Raw genomic sequence first — 22,484 nt, 5'->3', positions numbered from 1 at the left:
AATACATGTTGGTCCATGCTCTATTTGTGAGCTTTTCATAGGTATGCATGGATGAGTTGATGGTATCAGAAGGAACAGTTAAATTTGTTAGGCAAATATATGTGGACAAGCCAAGTTTTTCCAAGAGACAGGACGTTGGAGCCAGTACAAAATGTCCATTTACAATGGAGAACAAGCAGAAAAGTAAGAAAAAGATTGAGATAGTCAATTGTGCTGTGTCAAACTTATTGCATCCCGCTTGTGTTTTCACTTGCACTAGATTCTGTGCAGCCGATTTCTGGGCACTACAATAGGGATAAATGTGCTAGGTGTTGTGTAAGATCTTGCACAAGCAGAACTAAGAGAACTCTGTTTGCACATCACCAGATCCAAGCCAGGCACTACCTGAATCATACTGAAATTCAAGTTCCCAGAGGGCAAGTGATTCTACCTTCTCTCTTCTTGCAAAGAGAACTGTGATTTTCACATGAGTTTTTGTTGATATTTTGGACCTTGCTGGACTATATTTTTTCAAACAACGTGACACTCGGTAGTTTGTTTCTTCTTCCCAGAATGCAAGTGTGTCATCATACATCTACAGCAATCAAAATGTGAGCCTGCCAGCTTCTAGCATCAAACGCTGTCAGGACACAATCTTAAGATTTTGACCTGGAAAATTGTTTTTTCCTCCATATTTTTAAGATTTGTGTAACTCTGCCTTATAAGGATTCTATAGAACTCAAAAGCCTGTACAATGCTTTGTGTAATTTGGGTTAATCTCAAGAAAAGGTGTGATTTTTTTTTCATGTTTACAGTCAATTAATCCTTTCTGTCCACAATATGAGATTGCAATAACTTGAACTCATCCAAGCAAAAACTAGTACAAGCCAGGGACTGGTTAATCCAAGCGTTTTTTCATCAAGCTATTTTTCTGTGTGCTGGGAGTGTGAGTGTGTGTGCGAGTGAGTGAGTGAGTGAGAGAGAGAGAGAGAGAGAGAGAGAGAGAGAGAGAGAGAGAGAGAGAGAGAGAGAGAGAGAGAAACAATATCCAAATACATAACCACTATCCACAACTTGAAGTGGTGTATTCCAGGAAATAAAACTCTCTCTTGAGGTGGCTGTTAGTTAGCAGGGAAAGGACTGTCCACCTCCAACTGGTAAACTGTACTTATCCATATTAATTCCCATGCATTAAAATGTTTTCACAATTCTAATAAGTATTTATTTTCAGCCATCTCTTTACTGTTGGATCATTTGGTGTAATAATTCTTCTCCGAATGGAATGATAGGCACTTTTGAATTTTAGCTTATTTGGAACAACGTGCTGACTGAAAACCTTTGATTAAAAACACCATAACACGATCTGAAGAAAAACCGCAAGATTCTCTATTTTCCATCATTATTTCCCCAATTTTATCCACAGCAGAAGCTGCCAAGTTTTCCTGTTACCTGCACGAAATATAGATGAATGAAGTCGTTCATCTAGTGCCATGTTTCCAATTATGTGAATTATGCTCCTTTGTATTTTTGCAGAATCTTTACGAAGCTGGTACAGTTTTTGCAGCAGTTGAAGCCCACCATGTGATTCAATTTTATCACAATGAGTAGGAATCTATAATTATACAAAAAGCACAAGCTGTTGAACATCTACTGGTTCTCTGCCCACAGAATATTTAGGTCTGAAAACAACTATTTATTTGTGATCCCTGGTCCCAAAGATGTCCAGTTAGCCTTGACCAGGGCCAGGGCTTTTTCAGCCCTGACACCAGCCTGCTGGAATGCTCCACCTGAAGGATCAGAGGCAATTCTGCAGAGCCAGTAAGGCAGGCCTATGGTTGAGGCAGCCATACCACCATCTGGCCTTCCCCTCCCCCCTCTTCCTTTTTCTCCCTTTTCCTTCCTTCCTTCCTTTACCCTCTCCTATTTCCTTCTCCCTTTCCCCTTGTCTTCTGCCTTCTCCCCATCCCCCGTTTTCTGCTTATTATCCATCATTATGACAGTGGTGAATATTCACATCCCTACAGGACTGTCATACTACTTCTTGGATGAAGCAAGGATTGGATTATTGGAATGTTTTTAGTCTTTTAATGGGGAGGGGTGGCCTCTTAAGTCTAATGAATTGAATTGAAAATTATTCAAAACACAAAAGTACAATATGTTCTCCACCAATAGCCTCTCTAGAAAGCCAGGAAAAATATTCTGCCATATACAAATTCTTTAAAAGTGAAAATGAAACATCCATTTCCACATCCACCTTTCTGTTGCTTGTAATTTCCAAGTAAAGACATAGTTTTAACGGATGTACATGTCACGCACCTGATGCAGTCCTATGTGGCTTGGGAACAGGGTATCTAAAGGACTTTCTTTCATACGTTCCTGATTGGTAATTAATACTGCCTGTCTCACCAATTAATGCTGCTCATTTGGTGGGTACATAAGAGAGGGCCTTTTCCATAGCAGCTCCACAATTGTGGCACAATCTCCTCAGACAGGTACCTCTAGCTCCCTCATTGTCAATCTTTAAGAGTCAATTGAAGACTATTTATTTAGAACTTCATTTTGATTAATTTAGCTATTATTACTGGCAGTCCAATTTGGAGTTTTTGAACTTTTATGGGTTTTATAACTTGTTTTTATTGCATTTTTATAATATTTTTATTTATATTGTGAGAAAGGTGACTAATTAGGGTTTCAAATAATAAATAAAATAGATAGGTGAACTCTGACTCAGAGAAGCTTATATTGGAATAGATTTTATTATGTCTTTAAGGTGCCACCCATTGGACTTGTGTTTGTTTTGAAAGTAGTCCTTAAGAGGTTTTTATTTTCCATGCAGATTTATACATTTCAAATATAAACTATTTCTACAACAGATTCTGAGAAATGGAAATTTATTTGCAGAAGTCTAGAGCTTCAGTTATCTGTTGAATTACCTTGGAATGTTGCACTAAGGCTTGCAAGCAAAAGAGCTCTACTGTGTCACCAGGAACAGTACCGAGACTTTCACAGTAAAGTAGACCATTTCCCCCAAAACACCATAAGCCCCCCTAGAAACAAATGATTCAGAAATGAATTTCAAAACACAACAGTTAAAAAAAATTTAAAGGTCAAGCATTAGACTTAATCGATACAACCCTAGCAACTTTGATGGAACAAAAGAGAGATGACTCAAACGTACACACCCAATCAGATGAGTTGCACCTGCCTATTCCTTTTCGTTCCCAAATGTCAGAACTAGGTTGCAAAATACTTCTTTCCACCAGAAGAAGAAAGAAGAACCACAGAAGCAGCAGTTGGTGAGGGGCTTTCTTATCCTTGCCAGGAAACATGACAGGAGCAACAATTTGGCTTGCAAAGGCTGTTATGAGCAAAAGTTATGTATGGTATGACCAAGTTATTGGTCAAGATTGTAGCTTTTAGAGAATGGGTGGTTGCCTAATCTATGCCTGAAGAAAACGTATAGAAAATATCCACTTTACTCCCAGGCTAGTGCAGATACATAAATCTGAACACAAGTAGTTGGATTTTTATTGGTGAGCCAAGGATTTTAGAAAGTAAACATCCTTTAAAAATAGGCTAGCTACCTGCAGATTCCAAGAAGATTCCATGGCAAATTGATTTTCAAAAATGTCTCTTTTGGAATTTAAAACACAGTCATTTTTTAAATATAAGACTGCTGAACTTCCACAAAAAGTGTTGTTTTTTTTTTTGGCATCAGGCAGTGGAATTGACTGCAAAAGCTGGCCAATATAATAATATTCCATTTCATGAAAGGTTTTGCCCTCAGTGGGTCTAGCAATATCAATGATCTCAATCATGACAGGCTTTTCTGCCCTCTTAGGGAGGCTTGGTTGTGATCATTCCTCACCAATGTGACTCACTGGCCTTCACAGTATAATGGTTTTATCTGCTACTGGATCCAGATAAACCTGCAACATACAAAGTTGTGCCATATGAGATTAGCGCCCCTAGGGATTGTTCTCAGTTGGTTCAGAATTATATACGGAATTGCTCAAGTGCTGAGCAGATAAAAATGATTCACAGAGCATCAATCTGTTGTTGTAACAATTTTATATTGCAAGCAGTAATGCTATGTACAATAAATTGAACTGATTTTCAGGGCTCCCCTGCTCTAAAAATTACCTCACAGGGAGATACTAAAATACTCAACATTGGCATGGTTTCTTTCATTTTCTTTTTTTTAAAAGATCACTAGTTATCTCAAGGCACAAGAAGAATTTATGTATGACAGAAAATGGTTACTTGGGGAAGATGAGTCCAAGGAATTGTGCACCTGAAACTAAGCAAATATGTGACCAGGAACAAAGTATTCAAATCAACATCATTCTTGCAGAATGCAACAGCCATAAAAATTAGAAACTTACATGGAAGCAGAAAAAATTGTTTTAACGTTCCCTTAGGTTATCTGGACAACAGGGCTCAGGATAAAAACTTTTAATTGAACATTTTGGCTTCTATATGACAATCTACTGAGATTTCAGAACACACCTTTTGTGCAGCAATGGTCTGGCTGCTTTCTCTTAAAGCCAAAGATGTGAAATACTGTACACAAGGGTCAAAATCTGTCTGAGGTAAAGCTGCCAACAGCACTCGAAGCTCATCTTCCAAAGAACACTTCTGCAGTGAACAAACAAAAACACTTCTGCCAACATATTATGCAATATTAGGGAGCACAAAATTAGGGAGAGAAACGGAACAATGTGGAACAATAGATGGTACACTGCCAGGAGCAATGGACATCAAAAGGAAACGCTTTAGTGATGCTTTTCTGATGTTAACTGTCTAGCTGTCAGTCATGACACTGGTCTTGAACAAGAGTGGCCTCTAGGTGCTGTGGTTCTTGCATAGCTCAGAGATTGCCTCCCTATCTTCTATTACAAACCTAGGAGGATGGGCGGGCATCTTAATTGTAAATTACAGCATCGACACCTCTGAACAGGGTCTTGTGATATGTGCATGAACATTTCTCTAGATTTTCCTGACAGCTAGCCCAAGCATTTGTCACATCTTCCCTTGAAACTCTCAGGTATCCTCTGCCCCTTCATACCATGAAAAAAATCATCAGCCTGCAACTTCCTTAGCATTATTGGAGCCAAAATACTCTATGTGCCCTCACCCCCCAGCAAGCCTAGAAGATTAGTCTGTTATGTATAGTGATGCTGCCAAAGTTTGAACATAACAGTTAATAATCTGAATTTCCCTAGGCTGCAATATCCATTTTTATTACTAAGCTAGCTCAGTTGTCCAGAAAGTATTACACTAGTCACAGTTAAAAATAAAGTGGACTTCAGGCTTATGTGCCACTTTTGTACCCATGAAGTTGACATGTATCAGAGCAGGCAGTAGAAGGCAACAGCTACTGGTGTCATTAATTACTTTAGCCTTCATTCAGGTCTTTTTAAATGGGATACTGGTAGGACCAAAGGACTTATCCATGAGACACTGTTCATAATCAATAGCTCATTTAAACTGGGTCCTCAGTCACGAAGTGTGCAACATTAGCATAGAACAATGAGGTAACCTGGGGTGAGGGATGGGGGTAGCATGTTTGAACAAGATCTCAAAATCCCCCAGAATGCTTTAATATTCACACTGAGGCAATCTTGTCAGGCTTTGCTCAGGACTTTATGGCTACCATTACAACTGCTGTCCTACCACAGATTATACTACTCCCAACACAAGGAAAAGGTGATCTTAAAACTAATAGTGAAGTGTGGCCCTATTTGCCACAACTTAAATAAGGCTCATTTGCACAGAAGGAAGATTTTGCTACAAACTTGGGGAACTCTCCAGGTTTGCAGAAAAATCTGAAAAGTAGCAGGGGGACAGAGGGAGGAGTATTAATCCCCCCAAAAGAGGAGTATTGTCTGTTCGATTCCATCTGAACAAAGGCTAGACTGGGGTGGGGAAGAGCCACTTCCATTGTCATCACAACTGAGGCCAGGAGGAATGAGGGGAAGCTGCTAGCATTGAGATGGTGTGGATGGGGTCAGGTGGGATTGGGGAGTGGGGTGAAAAGGGCTGGGTGGGATGCAGAGATCCACCTCCATCATTGCTGCAGCTGGGTTGGGAGGGCCGGAGGGCCACCGCTGCTGCTGGGTTGATGAGGCTGGATTAGGTGGGATGGGAGGAGCTGCCCTCTATTTTTGCTGCAGATGGGATTGGGAGGGCTGGAGGGGAGCTGCTGCTGTTTAGGCAGCGTGCCCAGGTGTCAGGCCTGCACCATTCTCAGCCTGGCAGAGTGCACGTACCCAGGCCAGCCACAGCTGGGCCAACCATCTCCGCTGCCCCAAGGCCATGACTGGTTACTACCTACTGAAAACTTGGGTGGTTCTTGTGCTTCCCTCCTTCAACAGTGGTAGAGAGCTTAAAATGGTCTGTCCTTGGAGATTTGTGAATTCAACTGGTTAATGGTGTATATCAAGATTTCATCCCTTATTAATATTGTTCAATATGTATAATAAACCTTTAATTAAGATCATCTGAAGATTAGAAGCTGTGTGTCATTAATAGGCACAATAACTAAACATTCAAATGGGGCTCTCTCCTTCGTGAACCATTGTTTATTTACAATGGTCAGGTGGATGGGCAGAACAAGCTGATGTGACAGTGGTAACAGAAAAGCACTGTCCTGACTGCGCCAGCCTTAGAATACTGATAAATATCATGGCTTTGTACATTCCCGACCTTATCTGTATCTTGCACTCCTTGAATACACACTCTATCTCAAATTTCATCTTGGCTTGCTCACAGACAGATCAAGAACTAAATAAAGACCATCTAAAATTCAGCACTATAGTCATGTTATACAAATGATCCCTGTCCACATGGATGAAATTACCAGATGGCCATTCTATCAAGGTAGCTATCATAAGTCTACTCCTGGGCACTAGTGATAAAAACTTGTTATGAAAAGAAAGACACCAAAGGGTGTCTGGATTTTATTATACTTACACCTTTTGACTTTAGTAAAGAAGGTGGTGGCAGGAAAAATCGCAGGTCAACATCTTTACATCGTGCTAAACCAATTGCAGTTCTCTGATCAACAGCTTGGGCAGCTGTTCTGTACTGATAATCTGTATTAAAATAAACATTAGAGCAGGAATCCTTGAAAAAATTAGTTTGTTTTGGCTTTGTAAGACTATATTTTTCTCCCTCTCAAACCCACCTGAAATGCTGGTGGTAAACCACTGGATTAAATAGGAAAGGTATAACTAGAACTGGATTAAATAGGAAAGGTATAACTAGAACTGGGCTATATTTTTGTGAATTCCAATTGTTGAGTCAAAATTTACATATTTAATAAGAGAAAAAAATTATTCTCTGCATTTTGTCCATGTACTGGACACTAATCACAGCTCAGGATGCATTGTGCAAAACTCTCCAAAGATTGATTTGAAAGGCTTTTAGGAAGGCTGGAGTTTTGAACTGACAAGATACTGAGCAGGAAAGCTCCTGCACTTTGGAAGCAATGGAGCTGTGCAAACTTTAGCTTGTCAGACCACCACAACAGGGTTAGAGCTTCCACAGAGTCCCTTTATATATGTTTGGTAAGCATTCCTTCCACCCATCTGACTATCAGCAGGGATAGGAGTGGGGCTAGGGCTGGAGGAACTCTTAAAGAGACTGTAAGAAGATGCTTTGATATATCTGTGTACCAACCCAAGAACTGCTCAGTTCCCCCAGTGCAGTATCATGTTTAAAGTGTCAGACAAGGATCTGGAAGGGCTTGCACATTGTGATTCTAGGAGAGCTGCTGCTGCCACTGCTGCTGCAGGCGGGAGGAAGAAGATGGGACGTTAGGAGCGTGATATGCCCTGAAAGGGAGAGTGACAGGGTGTGGGGGGCAGAAAGGGAGAGAAGGTTACAAGCATGGAGGAGAGAGAAAGAAAAGGGGTAACAGGAGGAAGAAAGGAGAGACTGAGAGAAGAAGGGGAAGAGGGAAGGAAGCAAAGCTGGGGTGGAGGGGAAATGGGATAGCTGCTCCCACAAGATTCCTGCTGCTCCCCATCTCTGTGTGTGCGTGTATAAGCACACACCCACACAAATAAATTGAACAAAAACTGGAAAAATAATTAAGGTCTAATCCACTAGGAATCTCTTCTACACATACCCCACTGAAATTAATTTTCGCCTTAGCTGCACAGAGGGGACTGCACAGGAGAACACACTGAAAGATTGTACAGCCACTCCACTTCAACAGTGGCTTCTTTTCATAATAGTACATGTGAGCTGGTGGTCACAGCCAACACAGAGTATCTGCCCTGAGATTATACATTACCTCGCCAGAAATGATTGGAGACAAGATCCTGCACAGCCTGCACTCGAACTGTTTTGTCTTCCACTTGGCTTCTTTTGAGAAGGAGCCACAAGGCGCTGTCATACTCTTCGGCATCAAATGGACTGACAGAGTCTTTATGTAACAAACAAACATCATTTTCATTATAGTGCTTTAATATGTTATTTTCCAACTTCTTAGAAGAAGCTGAACACTTCCTCTCCCACAGCAACATTTTAAATTATGTGTGCATGCATAAAGGTGATGGCAATCTTACGTAAGCAGTGTCACACAGGTATGAACTGAAAGTACACCAAAGCTGAGGAAACCACTGACATGTATCCCACTCCACAAGAGTCAACATGGGGCTTCTGAACAGGGGAGGGCCCTCCCCCACACAACACACAAGGCTCCAAGCATCCCAGGACTTCCAGAGAGAAGCCCACGTCCCATGCACTCCAGTTAGGGATCTGGTAAGGGTTATGACTCAGGAATCTCTGGAGTTGATCCATCTGTCTCCAGATCCCTTCATGTTTTTCCAGACCCCAGGAAAAAAAAGGCAGCAGACCTAAGCAGAACCCTGAACCAGGAGGAGGAGGAGCACATGCCCAGTGGCCACTCCTGCAAACCAGTCCTACTTGGCAAGACAGAGTACTGTACTCTGTCTTGGCAGGATCAGTGCTCTGGCAAAAGGAAGTGTGGAGTTATCTATAAAACTCCTCTGCTGAGATCTAACCTCTGCTAGTTCAACCCTCCATTTGGTCAGCCTGTACACCACTCTGGACAGCTCCTTGCTGACAGAACTGCACCTATCCAGGTCTTTGTCTGCTTCCTTGCTCATCTATTTGACTCTAACTTCTGAATCTGTGGACAGCTTTAGCTCTAAGTGGTCTGCAATTCAACATGTTACTCTCTCCCCTTATGTAAACATGCTATCTTGGGGGAAAACTGACATTAGGATCCAGCACTAGTTTTTAAACTACAGATCTACAACATCTTTAACGACAAAGTCTATTTAGACATAGTCAAACAATTAAGAAATGCATTTGGTTTGGAGAGAATAAGGCAGACAAAGCACACCACAGGTAGTATCCAAGGAAGTGATAAGAATGTCTTTGCCATCTCATACGCGAACTTGCCAGGACATGACAATAAACATAGCTGCAAACCAAGTGCTAGGCTGGAAGGATCCCTGTTCCAACCTAGCATGAAACATTTGTTCTTAAAATTGAAAATGCTAAAAAAAAACCCTACCTTGAAAAGGCCATCGAAAAATTTTGGCATTTGTTTCTAGTATTTTCCTTGCAGCTCTGTGAAGTTCCTTTCTCACTTGATATGTTAGCCCTGTAAAAATATTGCACATTTAGTCTCAGCCATATTATGCCTACTTGTTGTTTTTTGCTACACAGAGACCATCATGCACACTCTTTTTCATGCTGCAGATGAACCCTCCCCGTACAAATGTATTCAGTTTCTGGATTCGGACATTCACTGACAACAGTTGGATGGCCTGTAAGCCAAGTAGTAACCAATTCCAGATGTGTTGGATGTTTGGTAGAGGGCTTGACTTCTTGCCCTGGTTTATGGGTGTGAGGGGAAGAGGCCACCAGCAGAGCATTTTTAATAGTTATACCTATGGACCCCAATGAATAACACTTCATACTATACCTTGTCTCACTGAAAGAAAGAACTTGAAAAGTGAATGAATCCACAGCCACTTCCTGGACCTTCTTGCAGTGGAATGCTCCACTGGGGTCTTAGTGCCTGCCCAGTCCACCCCCCTCCTGATTCTCTGATAGGGTTTTTAAAGTTATTTCAAGTGCCACTCGGGTCCGAACCTTCATTTTGTGTACCATTAAGGTTCTTACCTTGATAAAAAGCATTTTAGTGCCTCTAAAGATTATTTCTACTAAAAATGCTCTTTTATCAAGGTAAGAACCTTAATGGTACACAAAATGAAGGTTCGGACCCAACCAGCACAAGTGGCGCTTCAAATAACTTCTAAAATCCCATGGGAGAATCGGGATTTCTTTAAATGGTGGAAAGACACAGCTGCCATTTCCTGCCACACCACCATGACTGCAATTTTTTCCTTTGGCTGAGACAGAGTATAGAACAGTGTTTTACAAGAATATAGACAAAATCTTGGCTCATGGAATACATTTCTCTAGTAATCTATATTACAACCAGTTCCTACAGATAAAACTAACATGTTATTTTCCCAATATTTTTTACCATCCTTGTTTCCCAAGCTGCTCTTTTAGCTCTTTCAAATTAGAACAGTAATGCGTGTATCTTACCGTGATGCTCATTTGGATCCAAAGAAGACGTTTGCAAATAAATGTAGGATTTCAATTTTTCTTGCTGTACTACTTGGGTATCAAAAGAGAACAACTTCTTCAAAGTAAGAAGTTCATATGTAGCAAAGACACAACCCCTTTAAAAAGAAAGCTATTTTAGTGCAGATGTTAATACATAAATATAAAATTTACTTTCAGAACAGTTAAATATATTTATAAGACAGTGCAGCTCTAAGCAGACTGCGTTTCAGCCCGTGGGCAATCCTATAGTTACCCTGTCCTCCGCCTGTGGGCTCAGAAGAGTGTAACTCTGCTTAGGATTGCACTGCTATTCACCATTAAAACTGTGCATGGTTTTCTCACACGCCCTTCAAACGGCCACTACTGCACAAAGCTCATATTTGGACACTCAATAACTTTAGAGAACTTTCTCTTCTAAGAGATCAAATTAAATTTGAAAGATATATCTAAAGTATTTAATTTCTTTAACAAAGCACTGGGTGTAAAAAGATATATAAATCTGTTTATCAGAAATCCATGCCACAAATGTGAAATGACGGTATTCAGAATTTAATAAATGCAACTATAAATCTGTGTTAATTTGGGAATAAGTATTATTCAGGATTTACTTAGGGCTATACATTAAGGACTATGTGTTGTATCAATGTCATCACTGGAAACAAAAGATTTAACCTTAAGGAAGTACTTAGCAGCCTGCAATTAACTATTAGTATTTTAGTGACAAAGACTTTAAGGCATAGTCTGGGAAAGCACTTCGCCATAAAGAATGGCATGGCACTGATTTGAAAGCAAAGCAGACAGGCTCTCAATTTGGTCAAAGAAAGGCAAAATGGAACTAGTGCGTGGAGGCTTTCCCCCAGTATTAAAGATGTAACTGCATAATTACTGTGCATGGCCACACACGTCCTGAATAGAGAGGGAACCAAGTAAGCCACATTCTAAATATGCTGCAGAGTCCAGACTCTCATCTGCTGCAGCATTACTCTTTCAAAACTCAGGAATAAGGAGTTCAGATGTAGTGTGCCACTGCAAAGGAAGATTACATGCCAGAGTTCTTCAATGTCCTGATTGCTGAGCAAATATTTTCATGAAGGAATACTGGAGGAACTTTAATCTTTACACCTGAAACAGTTTATTCTTAGAGTGTAAAATAGTGAGAATAGACTGCCCTCAATAGAGCCTGAATTTCTTCATGAATCATTGTTCTAAGAATTCCTCTTGGTTGGAATGAGAAAGTCCACAGCAACAATTCACACAGAGACACAACAGGCAACTTTTGCTGAAGGCCAGTCATTTATTTTGCTGTATGACCCAATCTCTTTCACATATGATTAAGAAAGAATTATGTGCCTCCAAAAGACAACTGGAAGAATGCAAGGCCAGAGCAGTGGACTCAGCAAACACACAGCTATTGCCGCTTCTGGGAATGAGTTCTTTGGAATTGCAGAAGTCTTTTATTAATTTAGGGCAGCACATCCACTGTTCTCTCACTGCCCACTAGTGTGCCTTGATACCAAGTTTTGGAATTAGTATCCAATGTAAATTTTAAAATGTGGAAGACTAAATCTATAGCCAGCAATGAAGACACAGGAGAACAAACCACCCAACCCCTCTCATTTCCCTCTTCCTGTTCCCAAAGCTGAGCATTGGGTCACATTTAGCTACCAAACACAGAGGCCAAGGAATAATTGCAAGAATGGAAGCATTTCTGTGACAGCACGTGTCATATTATATACCAACACAGGGTCACTGCATTATGCTTGGGTGGGCAATACACAGCTTACACACTCTTCAAATGACCTACTTTGATTTTCCTTTTGATGCCAGTTTTTAGACGTGTGATGCTGGAAAGGCAAAAACATGGCTAAAGGATTAGGAAAAAAACTGGGAGCCAAAAAGAAGCAAATCTTTTTCTGTTTTAAATGTTTATGATTTCTAAAGCAGGAGCAACATTTTTGAAGGAGTGACTCCACTGTCTCACATTAGAACTGTCAGTTTCCAAAGAATGATTGTGCAATTAAATGCTGTATAAAGTAATATTTTTACTTGATTTATTTCAAAAGTGGCCTTTGGTGCTGGATAAGTTGCCCACCCCTGTTCTACACAGTGAGAGAGAGAGGGACTCAAATGCTGACTGATATTTGAAATATTAATATCTCCCAAGAGTTTACACCCTTGTACGCTGACAAAAGTCAGTGGAGTTAGAAGGTTGGAATTCTGGTTAGAAATACGCTACAAAAATCCCTTTGGCAATACTCTTTTTCAAAAAATCACCAAACTTCATTTAATTCTATACATGACTAAAACAGACATTTGCCAGGTAAGACTTACCCTAAAATAAGTGAGCCAGTTGCCTTTGCAATTTTCCCTTAAAAATGAAAAATACTGGTTAAGTGTTATATAAACTATGTTTGCAAAATGGCAGGTTTTAGAATACAAAAACAAAATAGTACTTCATTACTTCAGAAACAATGGTTTCAAACAGAAGCAGTGCAGACATTAAGATTGAAAACATATCTATGCTTAGATAGTACACACGCTTCAGATCACGATGTACAGCTACAATTCCATGCGCACTTATTTGGAAATAAAGAACCCATGGAATTAAGTGGAAGTTGTGGAACCTATTTCCAAATAAATGCACACAGGAACAAGCAGTAGATGACAGAAGTTACTTTATGTTTTCGATACACATAGGCTCCTCCCACAACCATCCGGACAAGTTTTAAATTGCCAATTATGGCTACCATATATGCCAGTTTTAGAAAGAGTTCCATGAATGTAAGCCATGTTCACTTGAATGGTATTAGGCAACATTGTTATTCCGGGTGTTTACAATTCAACAGTATTTGACAGGATGATGAGCTTATCCATCACTTTTAGAGCTGTTGTGTGGTTTTTTTTTCTAGCACAGAACAGTATGTAATGCCTTCAGGGTTTTAAAAATACTGGTTAGTCCGGCATTCACAAATGATGGTTTGCGAATCACCAGATGATTACATAATGCACATAAAGAAATCGCAAGGTTGCTAGCAGAAGACAGAAAGTTATTAAGACCAATGAAGCATGTCAACATGTACAATCAAAAATAATAATTCACGTGCACAAGAGGGTTGCAAGGAAATGCAGTCAGTGCTAATCCTCACTGTACAAGCATATCCTGTTTCAACAAACAGAAAAGGAAATCCCTGTAAAAGCAGAACTGCTTGAGGGTGCTTAGGCTTTCAAAATATGCAAAGAAAATTAAAGCAAGACTTTCCTCTATTAAAGGAATATGTTCTTTCCACCTTGTAAAATGCTCCATCGCTGCTGTGTAACAGTGGTGCATTAAGGTGAGTCTCTGTTTCTAGCACCCACATTGCTTGTTCTGTGACCCGCTGGGATAACACCCACAGCACGTGGAAGTTGAATATGATGCATATGGGAAAAATTAGGATGACTGGTCCCAAATGAGCAGAAAGTACCTTCCTAATGTCCCTACCATTGGGTTGGATCCTGCCATGCAACAGTGGAAGAGAAATTTTGCATAACACAAGACATTATTCGAGGACTACTGCAACATAAAGTTCTGATTTTTCATTTTCAGTCAGTGTTGGGTACAAAAAGCACAAGGCTATTATGATGCAGTCATTACTGTCAAATTGGGAGGTACAATATGATTCAACTGAAGAAAGTCATTATGGAGGGAGGAGTGCTGAAATATGCCTTGTGAAAGCAGAAATGCAAGAAACAACGACTTTCTTGTGTTTCTGCTTACACAAAAGGAAATGTTCTGCAGGATCCAGCCATATTATTCACAGTACTAAACTCTACAGTGAGGGCTTGGACAATATTAATCTAAAACCTTGTCATTGATCTTTCATACAGAAGAGAAAAGACCATTTCTCAACAGATGACAGAGGGTTGATTGGGCGATAACTAGCAAGATCAAACCCTATTAAAAGTAGCCCTTCTGACATACTGCAGTATTCCATTTTCAGATCATCTTTTTCTTTGCAGCCAGCATAAAACTGATACTTTATTTCATAAAATATTGGAATCCTTTTTTACTATTTTGACAAATTTTATCTGTTTTATCATGATTCTCCTTTAATAATTTTCAAAGAAAAGTTATTCCCTATTTGATGCTACACAGTGATCCGAATGTAACCTTATTAGTTGCTAAATTCCTGTCATAGTTTCCTTCAGACACTAAGTCAGTACACTTCTAATAATTTCTCAAAATCCATGGATCAGAGAAGTTCTGAAAATGAAAAGAATCTAAAACTTTTAAAATTCCTAGGAATCTGAAGACTGGGCATACACTTGGCACCCCTATACAAATAGGGACAAAAAGCCCTGTAAGCAAATATTACTTGGGGTATATTATTTATTATGCAACATTTCTATATCAGCTAATTATTATTATTATTACTTATTAGATTTTTATCCTGTCCTTTTCTGATCAAGGTCAGGCAGGGGAACAGTTTGAAACATTTTACACAATCGATATCCTATACATTTTAAAATCATTACAGTTAAACATGTAACATTTCCCTCTGGGCCCAATTTCCATCTGGTTGACCAATCTAGGAAGGGGAGAAGAAAAGGATCAAACAAACAAAAAAGACCCAATTAATAAAACATACAATAAAAGAATAGAAACAAAGGTAAATAACGATCAAGTTAAAGGTAGGAGTGGGAAGGCCAGCAATGATGTAACCTCCACTGCCTCGATCATAGGCCTGGCGGAACACCTCCATCTTACAGGCCCTACAGAACTGAGCCAAATCCTGCAGGGCCCAGATCTCACTTGCTAATGAGCCTTCCACAAAATAACTCATGAAAATACTAGATAGTGAATTAGAAGTACACTTACTGATATCTTTCCAAAATTTGTCTGTTTTAGCAGCTGACCGAAAAGTTCCTATCTTTCTACAGCAAATCCCACAATAAGCAGCCCATGACATTCTGTAAAGGTATAAAATGATTATTAATAACATTATTCAAAAACAGCGTTCTCTTTCATGCCAGTCCAGCTGTTCGGGGTTGCTCCAGGCAGAGCAGGAACAGTAAAGAGGGTAGAAGTGTTGTTCTGCAGCAGACCAGCTAGATTTAAGTCCAGAAGAACCTCAGAAACCAACAGATTTTGGGGGTATAAGCTTTCAAGAACTAAAGTTTCCTTAGACAGATGGTACAATACTCTTCAAGGAACATTTGAACTCACTCGGGAATGCCCTCATTGTTCAGATTCCATAGATCACTGAGACTTGACATATAGTTTGCAACCTTCATTATAGGTAAAACCTACTGTTTTCAATACATTGAAAGAATTCTGCAATTATTTCCAGACATCTGATACTTTTCTGAACTGGAGAAATTCTTGCACTTGGTGGAATCTGCCGCTTGTCTTTCTACTTATACTGAAACTCTATACATCTTGCATTTCTGCATAGCGAGAGAATGCATGATCCAGTCATACAGGATGCAGATACTGACTAGAAGAAAGCAAGGCCAAAGCAGCAAATCATGCAGAGATATATCAGGCAAATTTCCTTGGTATATTTATCCACTGGGTGTTCATCTCACACCAGTGCATTCAGCACACAGTTTTGGAATTACTGGCTAGAATCCTGGGTGACAAGGCAGTTTGAAAGCCATTCCGTTTTTGGCAGCAGCATATAATGAGAATAAGATAACAGAACTACACTGCAGTGTTGACATAGCTTTATCCCATTATAAAGGATAAAGATTCACCATGTCACTGCTTAACTATGTAACAGCATCCACAACTTTTTTTGTTCACTTCTACGCAGAATTTTTTTATTTACACAACTGAAAATCCTAAAGAAGTTTATTTTTTGAGGCAGGTACCATCTGACTGGGCTTATTTCAAGTAGGCAATGTATGCTCTTGATTCTGTGAATGCTTTCTCAGAAGTTCTAAACCTAATGGGGCTTTTGCCAATTAGGCTAAAATTCTATACATACTTACCTGAGAAGAAGCCACACTGAACAGGGTGGAATTTATTTCTAAGTACATCTTAAGCATACCTACCAAATTGCAAGTATAACTGAAAGTGGAACTTTCTTCCAGATAAGTATGTAAAATGTTGTACGAAATGGAAGAGAACCATTAAAACTATAGTACACTCTAGCCAATGTTACACTTTTCATATGCATTAGATCAATGGAATAATTAGAGAGGCAGTCAGTTGTAGATCAAAGCAAGAAAACCTGTCTAAGCATGAGTTTTGCAGAAGCTTGTAAATCAGGTTAACTGCAGTCCATATTCTTGAAAACAAACTGGGCTTTTCTGCATTTTTTAGTGTGTGTGTGTAGGGAGATGTTCTGGCCCAATACTACTTCAATTAATCCCAGTTTCCAGAAGCATTATTGCGCCTTTAGCTTTCACTTCATTTTTTTGTCAATCTTTTCAGATCGCTTTTACCCTACTTGTTTTCTGGAAGCCAATTTTGAGTTACTTTTCCCCTCATGCACAATGTTTCTGTTGGTTTTCTTTGTCCTGTCCACTTCCACCTACCTGTAGCCCACTTTTTGATGATTGGACTGTTGTCATCATCAAACCTCCTCTGAGAAAAACTGGTTTTGTTTTAGGGTTTTTCAAAAAATACAACCTTTAAATTGCTATATTGATATACCATTGTAATGATAATCTAGCAGATTGTCTGAATTTCATTTAAAAAGTAGATCTCTAACACTTTTATGGCAGAGATATGCCTAGACCTTTACCTTCTAGATCTATCATCATAATAGTACATACATATAATGTGAATGCCCTGGTGTGTGGAAGACGGCTACTGCTGGCACCATAAAGAAGTAGTCAGGTTTGAAAGGGACACGGCACTTCATTAAGGTTCATAAACAGATGTGTGACGGAGCCGCTACCATTTTAGGCATCCTTGTACAAAGATGAGGCGGCTTGTATTGACCCTCCCAATTGCTAGGTGGAGCCCCCTGCTCCAGGAATGCTATTCTTTCTGTCCAGTAGTCTTGTGCGTGTCAAAGAAGCCCCATTGCTCTTCTTCTTAATCCCTAAGCCTGAGTTCATTTTCAATTTTGAAAAATCAGCTATGACAATGATATAAACATGCACAAAAATAAGAGGGGTATGCTTGACACCACAAATAATGACAGCACCCTCCCTTTAAAATTCTGTTATGTAAAGCACGCGCAGAGAAAATAGACTGGCTCCACAAGTATGAAAATGAAGAGAGAAGGAAGTCATGTGGAAGAATGGTGCCCAAACCAATTCCGATGCTTGTGAATCAACTGCTACAAAAATCAGGAGCAAGTCAGGTGTGTGAAAAAGTCCACTAATGTACAGAAGTGGGGACTGGTTTCACTTTCTGTTTGATTACCATGGTAAATTTATTCAGAAAGCAGATTTTGACCCCGTTTAGAATGAATTATCTCACATAATCCACACCTATGCACGTTTATGTGGAAACATCCTTTCTGGATTGTGAAAGGCTTTCACGGCCGGATTCAACTGGTTGTTGTGGGTTTTCCGGGCTGTGTGGCTGTGGTCTGGTAGATCTTGTTCCTTACATTTCGCCTGCATCTGTGGCTGGCATCTTCAGAGTTGTATCACACCTCCAACTGGACACAGTGAGTAACAGACTTCTCTCTGTGATACACCTCTGAAGATGCCCGCCACAGATGCAGGCGAAATGTTAGGAACAAGATCTACCAGACCACAGCCACACAGCCCGGAAAACCCACCACAACCAGTCCTTCCTGGAGTTCAAAAAATCCCCCGTTTTAGACACACTACTCAACTCAGTGAAAAATAAACAGGAGTCTAGTGTGGCACCTACTTAATCATTAAAATGCCATCATGCTTTTGTTTACGGTTCAGTTCAATGGGGCTTACTCCCAAGTGGGTGTGCGCAGGACCACAGCCTTAGACATGTTTTAAAACAGGTTCTGTAAATTATTCATTTCGGAGAATTCAAGGGTTCCGACCATTAACCATAACACGGACCTTACCTTACACTGCCTGCACGCCACCCTCCCACCAACCAATTTAGAATTGACTTTCCCCCTCTACACACAAGGATGGGCCGTCTCCTAACCCCCCCTACCTGTCCATCTGTGGTCCTGTCCCAGCTCTCACCTACGTCACCCCTTACTCACCGCCCACTCGCCATCGGATTGGCTGATGCTCTGGAGTTGCGCGTGCGTATTTGAGGGATGGGGCGGTAGTTGGAGGTGTTGCTCCCAACCCCCAACCACGCACGCGCAACTCCAGAGCTTCAGCCAATCCGATGGCGAGTTAAGTGGCGCGTGTCCAGTTGCAGGGGCTGTCTTGGTCTCGGCGTTCAGTCTGCGGTTACCGCTTCCGGAGACTTGGGCGAAGTGGCAGTCCTTTCGTTGTCGAGGCAACGACGCTCTCCAGGTGAGGGAGCTGGTCGGTGTAGCTCTCAATAGGGTTGTCGGGGCTTCTGGTGGTGGTCTCGTTTTTCTCCTCGCTTCCTCCCACAGTGCCTTTTGCATTAGGGTGGGGAGACTGATTTGACGTTACAGGTAATCCTGAACGAATTGGACCCATGCCAACATTGTCAGTATTCATTTAGCTAGAAGAATCCTTCGCTGTTTTGTGTCTTGGAACTCAGTGCGGCCCTTCATTGATCCTGTTTCCAAAGCAATGAAGAGTCCCAGTAGCACTTTAAATATACCGTGACATGTACTTATGCATCTACGTGCGTTCACTAGGCAAAAACATACTCCACCTAATCCCATCGTTGTGCACACTAGGAGGTCTTTATCATCGAAAACAACAACAAAGGAATGCATTAAAACTAAGAGAATGAAGGACCTGAACAGCAAATTCCGTTATGGTACTGGAAGAATTAGTGGAATAATGCTGACTATATCAGCACTCAGAATTGTTCGTGTGTACTGTCTTGTTCAAATGGTTACAAAAACCTTATAAAAAAGACCAGTGTTACTGTACAAGGACATTTCTGGGAGGGAGCATGGTTTAGCAAGTGGGGAGTCTTGAGCCCCCCACCCACCTTGCAACAACTAGGATCTTGGGGCTTTCTCCATGCAAAGCGAATGCTGTATCCTGAGCCACAGCCCCGTGTTCTAAAGCTGTATCATGATTCTGCTAATGCAAGTGTATAATTTTTTAAAAACTCTTGTCTGTATCTTAGGTTTTGATACTGTTGAGAGGATGGTGAATGTCTTGAAAGGAATACTTATAGAATGGTAAGTAATACTGCTTTCCCATCCCACATGTGTGATATGCCTCATGTAAGAAGTGGCTAGGCCAAATGGTTAGCAGTAGGTGCTCAGAAGCAAAACTTTGAACAGTAGGGAGAGAGAAGGAATGAAATAAGACAAAAGTTGAATGTGATCTAGATGTTTTTGGGCAGCATAAGTTGGACTTGGAAGGCTGATTCTGCATACTGCTTGGTGTTTCACACTTTTGATTGAATATTCTGTGACCTGGTTGTAAGGGATTAGTGAGCAAGTCATAGTTGTGGTATGAAATTTTTAGTCCTGTGAAGAAGAGGCTGGAGCACGCACCACCAAATGAAGGGCCACTCAGGCTCACCAAATTAAAATAATATGTAGAGAGTGGACGGTAGAGAAGACTTATGATTAAAAGTCAAATGTAAGTCTAATAGTATGCAGAATAGCTATCATATTTTCTGTAGCATAGCTAGATGATGATATGCTACAATCTCCTTCATTTTTACTCTGAGTATAAATGTTATACATTTGTATTTTGCATGCAAGGTAACATTTTTCATTGTATAGTTGGGAATTCTTTGTTTTTTCAAAGAAGCATGTGATATAAATCACAGAGGGTAGCTGTGTTGGTCAGTAGAATAGCTAGATCCAAGTCCAGTAGCACTTTAGAGACCAACAAAATTTTCAATGCATGAGATTTTGAGAGTCTCTGAAGGAGCTTTGCTCAAATCTGTCTGCTACTGGAAGTGTAAATAGTAATTTATATTGGGAACCCAAATTAATCAGAAAATTTTCAATACATGTACAGATCAGCTCAAGAAAAAAAGTCAGTGCTGGTTCGAATACCTGTTCTTAAGGAGTAGGGTCACATTTGTGGAGCCACAACTTGTTTCCCAAACATCCTCTGACGTCTACTGCAAACAAAAGTGCTGTTCCATGGTGCAAAATTTAGCTAAATTTCTGTTTGCTGGCACAGTGTGAAACAGTTGTATGTAATCTGCTACCTTCTTCTTTCATAGTTCATACCCAAGAGCAGTTCGTCATGGTTTTCCTTTAATGTTGTTGGAATAGCAACAAAACTAGAACATCTAGCATCTCCTCATAGTATTTGTTTGGCCAGGTTATATTCCACATCAAACCAATATTTTAGTTTTTGTTATAAATTAAAGATTCTTAATGGGTTAGGGTGTGTGTGTGTGTGTGTGTGTGTGTGTGTGTGTGTGTGTGAGAGAGAGAGAGAGAGAGAGAGAGAGAGAGAGAGAGAGAAATCTGCAGGAGGAAGGGATGGGAGCTTGGAAGCGATATGCACCTCTCAGTAAGGATGATTGGAAGATTTCTTTTTTATTATACAGTGATTTCTAATCAGTAAAAAATTTTTTAACCTTATAATTAATCTTGCACATCCCTGGATTTTTTGTTAATTTTTTCTTCCAAAGGTTTATCAGTTTCCAGGACTGTGGAGATACATTACAAATCCTTAATGTACATGCATGCTGGCACACACACACACCTTGATCTGCCTTGCAGCTCCAGTTATCTGTTGCATTTCTATATCACCTTTCCTTACTGCTCAAATCAGTTTAAAGCACATAAGTTAAAGCTTACTAGAATCGTGACACATTGATGCATTAATAAAATTAGAATAGAAGGAAAGCCAGTTTTAACAACACAGCCTCAATTCTCAGATATGTCATACGATTGGACCATAACTTTATTTATATCATTGCAGTGACCCAGCTATGAAGCAGTTCCTGCTGTACTTGGATGAGTCCAATGCCCTGGGGAAGAAATTTATCATACAAGACTTGGATGAAACACATGTCTTTGTATTAGCTGAGATGGTTAACTGCCTTCAGGAGAGAGTGGGAGAGTTAATGGACCAAAACTCTTTCCCCATTACACAGAAATAGAGAGTGAAACTGGGGCTGTCCTTGTCAAATTGCAGTCTTGTAGATGTGGAGCTGACAGCCCCTGCATATTTTTCTGTCACTGATTTGGAGGAGATTGAGTTGACACAGTCACTGTGATAATTGAACTGTTTATTTAAATTAAATTGTCATGAATTCACTTTGTTTTCAGTGTGAGAGATATTGACCATACTTCCAAACAATGATTTTTGATGGCAGCCAATAAAAGGATATTATCACACATTATTCCAGAGCTTACTCATTTGAGTTTATGATGTTTTTCTGTGTGGGGAAAATTACAGTTTTTTCTGTTACTCTTTGTTGTATTATCCATAATAGACGAGATGATCTTAAAGCATATGTGTGTGTGTGTGTGTCCATTTGCATTTTAACATTTTGATTAAGAGTATAGAACTGGCATAATAAAACACAGTAGCAGAAGTACCCAGTTTCAAATTAATCGAAAAGCCCTGAAAAACATGAGTTTTAAATGCCTAACAAAAGGACTCTAGCGGGCATGATTTATGTACTTTCTTTAGCAGACTTTTCCATAAGACAGTAGCTGCTTGTTTTACAGTTTGAGGAAATACTTCCTCTAACAAGGATGTATTAATTGTCCTTATCAATATATCCTTTTGGCAAGACTTGGGGAAGGATTACATTGCAAGTCAGCACTGGGTAGGAAAACCAATTGAAATGATTCAGCAAGTGCAAAAGGAAGTGGTGGCTGATATAGAATCTGCATAAACTGGCATCTAAAACATATCAGATCGGC

At 40.1% G+C, this 22,484-nt stretch overlaps 2 protein-coding genes across 5 annotated transcripts in view; one reads left to right on the top strand and one right to left on the bottom strand.

The window, feature by feature from the left end:
• The window catches only part of SERAC1 (serine active site containing 1), a 39,260-nt gene extending 20,544 nt beyond the window's left edge, over window positions 1–18,716 (bottom strand). The window contains exons 1-10 of one of the 4 annotated variants that reach the window (XM_048488083.1): window positions 18,686–18,716; window positions 15,458–15,549; window positions 12,931–12,967; window positions 10,579–10,715; window positions 9,533–9,622; window positions 8,282–8,413; window positions 6,955–7,076; window positions 4,489–4,617; window positions 2,913–3,026; window positions 1,429–1,591 (exon numbers count right to left, since the gene is read on the bottom strand). In XM_048488083.1, coding sequence (XP_048344040.1) covers window positions 1,429–1,591; window positions 2,913–3,026; window positions 4,489–4,617; window positions 6,955–7,076; window positions 8,282–8,413; window positions 9,533–9,622; window positions 10,579–10,715; window positions 12,931–12,967; window positions 15,458–15,549; window positions 18,686–18,693 — 1,024 coding nt within the window. In that variant the 5' untranslated portion in view covers window positions 18,694–18,716. The other 3 variants (XM_048488098.1, XM_048488107.1, XM_048488091.1) reach the window with 3 other exon arrangements.
• A 133-nt stretch (window positions 18,717–18,849) lies between these two features.
• Window positions 18,850–21,955, top strand: GTF2H5 (general transcription factor IIH subunit 5). The gene is made up of 3 exons (XM_048488068.1): window positions 18,850–18,999; window positions 19,760–19,814; window positions 21,532–21,955. Exons 2-3 carry the CDS (start codon window positions 19,780–19,782, stop codon window positions 21,710–21,712), a joined length of 216 nt encoding a protein of 71 aa, XP_048344025.1. The 5' UTR covers window positions 18,850–18,999; window positions 19,760–19,779; the 3' UTR covers window positions 21,713–21,955.
• Window positions 21,956–22,484: the final 529 nt, after the last annotated feature.

The sequence above is a fragment of the Sphaerodactylus townsendi genome, linkage group LG01 (assembly GCF_021028975.2).
Source record: "Sphaerodactylus townsendi isolate TG3544 linkage group LG01, MPM_Stown_v2.3, whole genome shotgun sequence".
Lineage (NCBI taxonomy): Eukaryota > Metazoa > Chordata > Lepidosauria > Squamata > Sphaerodactylidae > Sphaerodactylus > Sphaerodactylus townsendi.
This window is presented reverse-complemented; position numbering and strand designations above follow the sequence as displayed.